General features: G+C 54.0%; 1 protein-coding gene across 1 annotated transcript; it reads right to left on the minus strand.

Moving 5' to 3' along the window:
* Positions 1 to 3,613: 3,613 nt before the first annotated feature.
* On the minus strand, positions 3,614 to 8,181 carry HDHD5 (haloacid dehalogenase like hydrolase domain containing 5). The gene is made up of 8 exons (XM_086610682.1): positions 8,083 to 8,181; positions 7,709 to 7,909; positions 7,373 to 7,485; positions 6,119 to 6,212; positions 5,599 to 5,632; positions 5,035 to 5,209; positions 4,532 to 4,720; positions 3,614 to 3,983 (listed from the first exon to the last, which is right to left on the minus strand). Exons 1-8 carry the CDS (start codon positions 8,179 to 8,181, stop codon positions 3,614 to 3,616), a joined length of 1,275 nt encoding a protein of 424 aa, XP_086466808.1.
* Between the last annotated feature and the right edge of the window lie 2,807 nt (positions 8,182 to 10,988).

The raw sequence follows: 10,988 nt of genomic DNA on the forward strand, positions 1-10,988 counted from the left end.
CTGGCCTCTCTTTGTGTTGCCGATTCAGCCCGAGCCAGGCCAGGTGAGACCCCTGAAGAGATGGTCTCAGCAGCAGTGCAGGTACCTGTCCATCAGACATCTCCCTGCGTTTCCAGAACTGAGCAGGTTAGCAGCAGCCTAGGTTTCTTGCAAACACTAAGCTCTGAGCTTCATAAAAGAGCATGAATAGGGAGAAAATTATAAATAGTGCTCTTTCAGAGTAGAATCTATGCAAAGAAAGAAAAAGAAAAGCTGAAAGCATTTGCATGAGCTCTGGAAGAGCAGGAGAGAATCGAAAATTTGATGAAAAGTTTAAGAAATTATCTTCCCCCCCTAGAAGAAATGAAGCAAAGCTGACATGCTATGGATTGCAAAATAAATTTATTGTGTTCAGTGCTGTGCACCATAGGTGAGAGAAAGAAAAGCCTTTTCCTGTCTTGCCATTTTCTGTGTCTAAAGCAGGCCAGGGAATTATTTTGTCTTTTCTGCTAGTGCACAGGAAAGTAACTCTATTCAATCTTTCCCACTTATCAAAAAGCACCTGATGTCCAAAACCAATCTAGAAATACTTTCAGACCTAAGTGTGCTTTGCTTAAGATGCTTTAGGTGTGTCTACATTTCAAGACAAAGCTAAACCACATAAAAGAAGTGGTTTTCCAAGGCTGTGTGTGGTGCTGGGAGCTTTATGTCTGAATCAATGCAAACCATGAGAAAGGCTCATTTGCCTTTTAAGGACAGACCTTAGTAATTCTGCAGATAAATACCTACCAAACTGAAGGCATTATTGCCAGCAATCAGCTCTCTGAGGTCTATGTAATCGTGGTCTAGAAGACAGTTCCCCATTAATCCTATGAAAATTAGCACTCAGGATAGCAAATATTGCAAGGAAACAGAGAATTCCTCTTTCTGCACTGGATGTCACCTCTGAAAAGTAAGGCTGAGGGACACTGGAGCTAGTTTATGAATAAATGGGTTTTGCACCTCGGGTTTCAGGCCTTGCACGCCGGGTCCACAGCACAACTGTGACTGGAGATGCGCTGAAAGCCAAAGGACCCTCCCTATGTTATATGCAAAGTCCTTCCCTGTATTTATCTTTCTGGAAATTGGAGATGAGCCCTTGTCTTGTGCAAGTAGGTGAAATGGTAATTTCTTTTTCTTTCCAGTGACAGGTAAAGGATTCGAATCTAAGATGGTGTTCCTCACATCACAGCTGATTTTAGAAGCAGCCAAGCGACTCTTGTCCTGATAAAACAAAGGAGGAGAACCCCAGCTAGTGCTAAGAGAGGAAGAGACTGCTACGGATTTTCACAGGAGGGAAATTCACCCGAAGAGGTATTTTTCTGTCTCATAATCAGAAAATAAGGTATGGAGAAAGAAGCCCCAGAGGAAGACCTCTCTGCCCGGGTCACTGACAGAGCACCTAGTCCCCTTCAGATGCAGAGCCTGGCATAACATAGGATCATAGAATCACAGAGCGGTTTGGGGTTGGAAGGGACCTCAAAGACCATCCAGTTCCAACCCCCCTGCCACGGGCAGGGACACCCTCCACTACACCAGGTTGCCCAAAGCCTCATCCAACCTGGCCTTGAACACTGCCAGGGATGGGGCAGCCACAGCTTCTCTGGGCAACCTGTGCCAGTGCCTCACCACCCTCAGAGGGAAAAATTTCTTCCTTATATCTCATCAAAATCTCTCCTCTTTCAGTTTAAAGCCATTGCCCCGTGTCCCATCACTACGTGCCCTTGGAAAAAGTCCCTCTCCAGCTTTCCTGTAGGCCCCCTTTAGGTCCTGGAAGGCTGCAATAAGATCACCCCGGAGCCTTCTCTTCTCCAGGCTGAACAGCCTCAACTCTCTCAGCCTGTCTCCAGAGCAGAGGTGCTCCAGCCCTTGGATCACCAACATAAGAACAAACTTTGCTCTACAGTGTGACCTTCCTAGAAGACACATCAGTACCCAGAGGATGGAGAGCTGCTGAAGCAGAACGTTAGTGCACGTGGATGCTGAGATTTGAATTAAGAACAACCCAAACTTGGGCACAGAACGTACCCTGTGTATGGATCTGCCTGGTAAAGCAGGAGAGAGGGAAGAGGCGGCAGAGCAGACCTATTTCTGATCTCAGTATGGTGTGAGCTGAGTACAACTAGGAACACCAACTCAGTTGTCTTGGCTCCAAAGGCTTTCCACCACATACATGGACTGATTATGCTTCTAAAATCACTGCTTCTCTGGAATTAAGATACTCTTTGCTGAGCCAGTCTTTCACACGGACTTTCTCAAGCAACGCTTGCTTAGCTTCTTTGGCCTTTCTAAGGAGACATCGGTCTTGATCCTTCTCTGGAGAGCCTGAACTAGGAGAACAGAGGCAATAGAAGGTGCATGTCATCAGAGGTATGGAAATGCTCCTGGGCAGGAAAGTCCTAGCTACTAATTCACGTTAGAGGGACTCTACCTGCATGCTAAAGGAAGAGGAGGGAACAGGGATCAGACCATATGGGGTATCCCTGAGCTGCAAACCACACGAGGGAAGAGAGGAAAAAAGGGAGTGGAGGACAGAGACATTTGTACTCTTAAAGATGAAGACTGGGGATTTGGGGCTCAGGTACCATCCTGGCTCGACGGTACCATCCTCTTTCAGTCCTTGCATGCAAGGAAGGAGCAAAGGTGGGCTGTGACCCTTTGTGGCTGGCTCTTGCTCTGCGCCAGCTGGAGCAGGGGGATGTCCCTTGCAACAGCTAGGGTCAGGTAGATGCCAAAACAGCCTCTTGCTGCAGCAGCAGAGTGCTGGGCAAAGACACCTCTGTAAATTCAGACTCTGGGGTGGTTTCCTATTGAAAGCAGGCTGCTGGCTCCCTACCGGGATGCGAAAAGGCAGAAGTGTTCACAGAATGCTAAACAGGGGGGAGGGAACACTATAACTTTCCCCTCAGCCCTGCAGCAAGTTGCTCTGGCTGCTGCAGCTTCCTTTGAGGGGCCCTGCCTCTCCGTAGCTGCCGGAGGACTGCAAAATGGGACTTTGCACCGCTGTCAGTCTGGAACAGCGACAAATCCCCAAGCAAACGGAATCTGTTGAAGTCCATAGGCACTTATTCTTCCCAAGGAGAACGTTAAGACTTGAAGCCTTCCCTTGGCACAGTGCCATCCCAACACAGCTTCTGGTGTGCTCACGTCACAGACTGGACAAACAGTACGTTGAGTGAACGGTACGTTGGCTGACGGTAGCTCCTTGCACAGGGAAACGCTTCATCCTCTCACACAACACAAGAAGGAGGGTGAGCTTGCCTGATCTTCACACACAAATGGTGGAAAAGAAAGAATTCCGATGGCTGAACAAAACTGGGATTGCTGGGACAAGTCTTCTCCTTATACCCTGTTTCCATTACGGCTCAATTATTGATGGCAGCAAGGTATGTTCACAGTTGAAAGCCTGCTGGCAGCTGTCAGGACTGCAGATGAGTATCAAAACAAGCAAGGGGCTTTTAGTGCTGAGACAGAGTTTTCTCTCATGTTGGCTAGATCAGAAGATCACCCCAGGTCTCCCCCCCATTCTTCTCCTCTTCCCTTTCCAGTACATAAAATCCCTGACGGTAGATCTTTAGGCACACCTGTCTTAACCCTAGCTCCAGTTCTCCTTCTTGAAAGCAAGTTGCACAGCATCATTCACATCCTGCACTACGTAAGATGCTTTCACCAGGCTGGGGTCAAAGCAGAAGTCCCGGTGGCCATGGAACACCGTCTCCATCGCGCGCTCCTCCGCGCTGCTGGGAACATCTGCGTTGTGGCGGTAGACCCCAGTGCAGACCAGAATCGACTCGCAACTCTCCACCAAACTACTGCAGTCCTTCCTCAGCTCAAGGCGATCCTCAGTTTGGGGACTGGCTGCCTGCGGGCTCCTCTTCACCCCAGCCTGGACCTGGTTCTGGTGAGCTGACTTGAGGTAGCTGTTGTAGAGGTTTGCCCCATAGACATCAGACATAGGGTTATCCCTAGATAAGGTGACAACGTGAAACAGAAATGAGAAACTGGCCCATGCGTCGATTCCCGGCTCTGGCAGACCGGGACTAAGGCAGCACTGAAGGAGGAAGGGGTGCAAGATACTTGCTAACATCAAGAGAACCACTCAGACTGGGCCAGTGAGTCTACTCACTGGTGTGTCCTGTTCAGCCAGGGTGATGGCCACATGCTTCACAAACGTCTTCCAAAGGGGAAAAGACATGTCCCAAGCACCCACAGCAGTTTCAGCCATTACTGTAACGTATTCCCTACAATCCCAAAGTGTTTGGCCTAACTTCTCTTAACTTTTTCTTCAATCCAGCCATGCTACATGCACTGTGTCCTACAGGAACAGCTTAGATAGGCTGATGGGGCCCTTCGAATTATTAAAACCGGGATGTGAGGCTCCGGAGATGCCATGGGGATTTTGGTATTGGTTTTAGAAATACTCATTAGAAAAAAAAAAACAACAAACTCACAAACTTAAGAGAAGCCAGTGTGCAACTCCCTAAGGAAACCAGCAGGAGAAACAGTCTCTTACCCAACTGCATAGAGGCGTCGGATGGGAGACGTCCAGCCCTGCTTCTCTGCCTGCTCCTTGATCAAGTGCTCGGCGTAGCGGTAGGTGACCGTGCTGGGTTTGCCGATCAAGGCCTCGTACTTCAGCTCCCGCCCTGTCACTTTCTTGTAGATGTTCTCCAAGCAGAGAAGGAAAGTGCCATGGCCAAACCTGCTCCAGAAAGGAGGTCATCAGTATCACGGGTCACCTCACTTCAGTAGGAAACGCTCCTCAGCGAGGAGGAGACCACCTGCTGTAGCCAAGGTACTGCCTAGTTTAAACGCAGTATCCACCCCCACACACCTCCACGGGCAGTGGTCTGGCTTTTCTTCCAGAAAGTTTTAGTTTCTCATGCAGTTTTCATACCTCTGCTGCTAATTATGCCATACAGTCAAACTTTAATGCTAAAAAATGTAGTAAGAAGATGTCATCTGCAGGAGAGAGGCATGAAACGGGCTGAAACAAATACCATGCATGCTTTTTACCTGGGCATCTTGGCTTCGGCCATCCACAGGAGATCCATGTTGCAGGCGAGGACGGGCAGATGGGGGTACGGTATATCTTGCAGCTCTGCCCCAGGGTTCCCGTTGCTCAGGAGAACATCAATAATAAGTTGCAGGCTTGTCTCCCACCTCACTGGCTCACCAAACAGAATCACCCCTGGAAGATTTCACGAGATGCTTGGAAACTCACAGCGCCCAAGTCACTACCAAAAGCCACCCACTAGCACAGGCACCTCTCTGCTGGGGTGCCCAGGCTTATTCAGCTACCGCTGGAACATGGCTGGAGCCAGGGCTCCAGTCTGCATATCCCTGCGCCACTGCTGCCAGGTGTTGGAGCATGGCACAGAGCAAAGCTGGCTTTTCTCTCATCAAACTTGTGCTTCATGCTGCAGGAGGGCAGCGAGGCTGCGTCCCGACTGCGTCCTCTGAACAAGCTGCCCGTGGATACCGAGGAGCCAACGGCACGTCATTAACTCCCATCCCAGCTGGCGTGCCTTACTGGCGTGCCTTACTGGCGTTTCTGCTTGCTGTTCAATGGTCGCTTACCTTCTATAGTGGGGAAGCCAGTGGTTGGAGGAGGCTGCCAGAAAAAGATGAGGGCTGGGTTAGTAATGCCAAACCGAATGTCGTCTCCAAAACAAAACTAAAAATGCTTCCTTCGAACCTGCCAAGGCAGTCCCATAAAGAGGCAGGACAAGGCCACCTGGTATTCTGAAGAAAGATTTCCCCCAGTCCCCCATCCCCCCATCCCAGATTGGGTTTCACGGATCTTACACTCCTGTCTCAGGGCCGGAGATGTCAACCAAACCACCTCACCACTCACTGCAAGGAACCGCCACGAAAGACAGGCATGGCACGGGAAAGGAGAGGGGAAGCTCATTGCCCTTCCTGCAGGAGCCAACGCTGGAAAGAGGAGAGAAAGGCTGGCTGCTCAGTACCAGTCCCAGGCTCTTGGGAGAGAAAGTCACTTGCAGCCAGCTGCTCCGTGCCTTTGCAGCTTCTCCACCCCGTGCTGTAAGCACCACCACACCAGACCGCTCGTTCTCCAGGTGCATCGGGAAATTACCAGCTCTTTTGGCCGCCGGCTCTGATCCACCATGTCTAACAGGGGATATGCCTTCCTCAGTGCCTCTATGGTGACCACATGCTTGAAGCCCAGGCTATTTCACACCATCAAGGAAAGTTGTAGACACTGGTTTTTTTAGGTGACTGTTTTTTTAAGTTACTTGCAAAAGCATCTGTAGGATTAAGGAATACAAGTCCCAGTAACAGAGCAGTTATTTAACCTGGTAATGCATAACTTCATGGCTTTCGGTCAACTGTACGTGGTGCTTCAGCCTACACGTGGCCCTAAAGGTTAGGAAAAAAAACCAGACTGGGGCAATTTAGTTTGTTATCAGCAATCCCTGGAATTAGGCAAAGAGCAGAGGCTGCTCCAAGATGGAATGGACACGCTTTGGAGACCTTTGAGGTCAGGGTTCTCACACTGGTCCGGAGCAGGGAACTGGCCAGTCTTCTTGGCTAGAAGCAGAATCAGTGAAGCTCTGGTCAGCTCAACTGGTGAAAAGAAAACGGTCTGTGCTGATAAAACCACGCCAGTGAATGACGAGTTGTATTTGCTTGCAGAACACCTCGCCCCTAGCTCACCCTCCCAGCCTTGGGGAAACTGAGGCAGGCCAAGGTTTTGTACCAAACGAGTGAAACGTTAAGTACAAGGTGTGTCTGTGTGTACAGGCGGAGACGCTGTGAACCCTGCAGGCAGCTTTTCCCTCCTTGCAGACCTGGGATACGTCAGACCTGCTGTGCTCTTGCCTCGGCCAGGCCATATGCATGTGGTGGTGTCATTTAGACCACGTCCCTGCACTGGGACGCTCTGACTCTAACGATACTTGAGTTCCTTGAATTGCTGTCAGATTCCCGGGGAAAATCTTAGCTGGGGGAGAGCTGAGAGCGATCTCTAATCCACTTTGCCACGAAAGAGCGGGAGGAGTGAGAAAGGCCCAAAGCTGGTGGAGTCCTCACGGCGACGTGCCACCAACAGGAACAGCAACCACAGCAGAATTAATCTGCGTGAGAAGCCAAACACAGGACAAGGACACGCAGGAGGTGACCGTGACGGAGACCAACAGTTAGTGCCTGCGTCTGAGCCTCTCCACGAGGGTGCCTCCCCGTAAAACCAGTGACCTTTCTGTCTCCTTGCGCTTCTACGGGCTGACCAAGCCAAGCGCCAGGGGACGGGCAGGGCAGGAGCAGCAGCGTCCAGCTGGGAAGCTGCAGCGGGACGCGCGGAGCACCACGAGGCAGTGGCAGCAAAGGATACTTCAGGGCGTTCTCCTCCACGGGCCCCTGCCCGGCCACCAGCATGCACTTCTGATGGAACTGGCTGAAGAGCCGCAGCGGGCTGTGGGACAGGATCACCTGCTCCGGAGACACCTGCGGCAGGGAGGGAGGGAAGATTTCTCCCCGCTTCTCCGTGCGCTCGGGTCGCATCCCTTCCCCACCCTCCAGAGGCGGGTCCGGGCACTCGCTGATGCTGCCACCCCTCCCGGGGAAGCCGTGCTGGGTGGGCTCCCTCCTCCTCCTCCCGGTGCCCCCCCACCAAAGCCCAGACCCCTGGACGGGGGATGGCGTCGGGGCGCGGTACCGCCGCCGTTACCTGCAGCCCCAGCGCCTGGGAGAGCTCGCGGGCCTTGGCAGACCTCAGGCAGTTGCCGGCGTTGGTGAGGAAGACGACGGGCACCCGGAGCCGGCCGCTGCTGTCCGCCAGCCTCCGGAAGGCCCGGCGGGCGGCGGGCACCGCCTGGCTGCCCCGCACCAGCACCCCGTCCACGTCGAAGAGGAACCCGAAGGCCGGCGGCTGCGAAGGCGAGCGGAGGGGACGGTCACTCGCCGCGGGGAACCCTTCCCTCTCCCCAACACCCCCGTCCCGCGGCGCCCTTCCCTTCCTTCCCTTCCCTTCCTTCCCTTCCCGTCCCGCGGCAAGGACGCGGCCGCCGGGCTCACCTCCGCGCCCGCGGCGCCGCCGCTCACCCGCTCCCCGGCGCAGCCCCGGCGGGCGGGGGGCGGCCGCCGCGGCCCCGCGGCGCGCAGCAGCCCCGGGCCGGCCCGCAGGCAGCCGCGCAGCGCCATGCCGCTCCGTGCCGGCCCCGCGGCCGGCGGCGGGGCACGCCGGGCTTCGTAGTTCCCAGACTACAGCTCCCGGCGGGGCGCGGGGCTCGGCGGGGCGGGCCCGGGGCGGGCGGAGGTGGCGGGGGGCGGGGGGGGGGGGGCCGCTGCCTGCACCCGGGGCTGCTCGGTCGGGCGGGAGGTGCCCGCACCGGCGGGTGGCTGGCGGGAGCGGCGGAGCCGGATCGTGCCAAGCTGCCGGGGGAAGGGTGGTGGCGGCTGCGGGGGTGCAAAGTCCTGTCGGCTTCGGAGCGAAGGGTGAGAGGTTTGGGGAGAGCTGGGAGAGAAAGCGGAGGCGGCGAGTGGTTGCAAAAGCAGGCGGCGGGGCTGACACGGTGGAGGAGAAAGGATGGTGGGTACCAGCAGCCCTGCGATGGCGGAGGTGTGCCAAGTCACTGACGAGGAGAGATTTGGGCAGGAGGGAGCGAAAGGCTTGGACCCCTCCGAAGCAGTTACACTGGCTTTATCTAACCCCTTGGCAAAATCGAAGAAGAGGAGGCTCTGGGTTTCGTGGGTGAAGCTGCTCCAGTGCTGTACGGTCCAGTCCTCACGGTTACAAAGGGTTGGAAGTTGCTCCAGTGCTGCACGGTTACAAAGGGTTGGAAGTTGCTCCAGTGCTGCATGGTTACAAAGGGTTGGAAGTTGCTCCAGTGCTGCACGGTTACAAAGGGTTGTAAGTGCTGTACAGTTACAAAGGCGTCTCCCAGGGAGCAGCCTGGGTTCAGTCTAAGGTGTTTCCAACCTACCCTGCCTGCAACGCACGTGCAAAAGGTCTTCACTGCCACGTTGTACCCATGTCAACTGCTGTCCGGCCTTTGCTCAGGCTCTTCTGTGCAAACCCAAGTCTTGTGGTCTTTTTCCTACAGATTGTAAAGTTTTCTAAAACTCTGGTCGTTTTTCTTGCTCTCTGACAAACTGTGTCGCAGGGGCTCCCTCTGTCCTTCGGCATGGGGCAGAAATCTTGATGCCGAATTCAGCTGAGGCCTTTCCAGACCTGAAGGAAAGCAAAAGGTTCACTTCACATCCATGGAGATGAAACAATGTTTGTTTGCTTTCTGGCTAGGCTTAGGATCTCCTGACTCCTGCCATACAACAGGTTTAACACGTATGAATTCAGGCATCGATTACACAAACAGCGTAAATGTTTGGTTTTATGCTTCCGTTGCCATGAACACCAACATAATTCGTTTTCGACCCACATTAATGCCCAGAACCCTTTCTGCAGAGCTATTAGAGCACTGGCAATCCAGGGTTATACATTTGTACAGATGGTTATTCCTCCCTAAGTGCCTTTGCCTCAACTGGATTACTTAGTGTTTATTTTACATCATTTCCTCAACTTGCCGGCATCGCTTTAATTTCTTAGAAGTACTTGCAGCTCCTCCCGCTCTGGCAAAATTTGTGCTGGGCCTTGGAAATGCTACTGAAGGTATTGAGTTCCCTGCAGAACTGGGCTTCAAACCTTCTACTCGCACAAGGGAGCCAGTGACAGCTACTTTGAAGTAGACCTTCACAGCTCCCTGCAAACCTGGGACCTCCAACCCTCGTTTCCCTTGGCTGCCGATGGAAAATACAGCCGGAGAGAGGGACAAAGACTTTCTGAAACTCCTGACGAACACAAGAACCTTGTCTTGAGCTTTTCTCAGCTGTCCACCAAGGCGGTTGATCCAGGCAGAGAAAAAATTTGGTTGATGTACTGTGGTTTCTGCCTGGCGTGTTGGCTAACGTGGGTTTATGGCCTTCAGAGGGTACGGCTGCTTGCAAACTGGGTGGGTTGGTTTGGTTACTGGTATCTAGTCGCTGCAGTCAGGCTGACCGGGTCGCATCGCGGGGGTCGCTGCTTTTTAACTGCAAACACACTTTCACCCTTTTCCCGCTCCCGAGGCTTGGGAAATAGCTCTGCGGGACATCTGGCCAGTTCCCTGTCGTAGAGAGGATTGAATTGCAAAACTGTCGAGCGGCTCTAAACACCCTTGAGTTTGTTTTTCTGGGGATGTTTGGTTCCCCCCTCTCCCCGCCCCCTCCAACCCCGTTATAGCCGAAGCTGTTCAGGGGCGTTCGCCCCCGGGCAGTGCGCGGGGCGGCGCCTCCCGCGGGGTCCGGCAGGGGGCGCCCCTGCTCCGCGACGGGACGGGAGAGGAAGAGGAGGGGAGAGGAAGAGGAGAGGGGAGATGAGAGATGGGAGGGGAGAGGAGGGGGAGGGAGGGTGGTTCTGCTCCAAACTTCAGAGGTGTGAGGCAATGGAGAGACTGTAACCTTCTGCCCCCGGGTGAGGTGCTAGCCCCGCTAACACTGTTCACGTCCTTTCCAGTGTTTTCCTCCAGTGGATCAGTGTTGGTGTGGGGAAGGATTTTGGAGGTAGGGCCTGGGGTCTGCAGGGGGTTTTGTGCCCGCTGCACCTCTGACACATGAGGGTTGGTGGAGAAGGTGGCCGTGTTACCAGCCAGAGTACCCTCTGCTGCAGAGATGCCCCCCGAGCATGTGTGTGTGCCCCAGTGAGCGTTCCCAGCAGGCTGGCAGAGCCGCTGTTTATTTTTACAAGGAAGACTGTCCAACAGGCTGAAGTGCTTATTTTTAGACCAACATGGAGGGAGTTTGCCAGCGGCCGGGCACAGGCTGAGCCTGGCACCCGCAGCAGGGACCGACAGCGGCGTGGCTGATGGGCACCGCACCCTGCGGCGCCTGCTTTGGCTGCCGAGCCCCCATCCTGCCAGCACCAGCAGGCAGGCATTAGCCCGTCATCCCTGCCTGAAACGCCTGGTCGTGTAATT

This window comes from Tauraco erythrolophus, chromosome 4 (genome assembly GCF_009769465.1).
Source record: "Tauraco erythrolophus isolate bTauEry1 chromosome 4, bTauEry1.pri, whole genome shotgun sequence".
NCBI lineage: Eukaryota > Metazoa > Chordata > Aves > Musophagiformes > Musophagidae > Tauraco > Tauraco erythrolophus.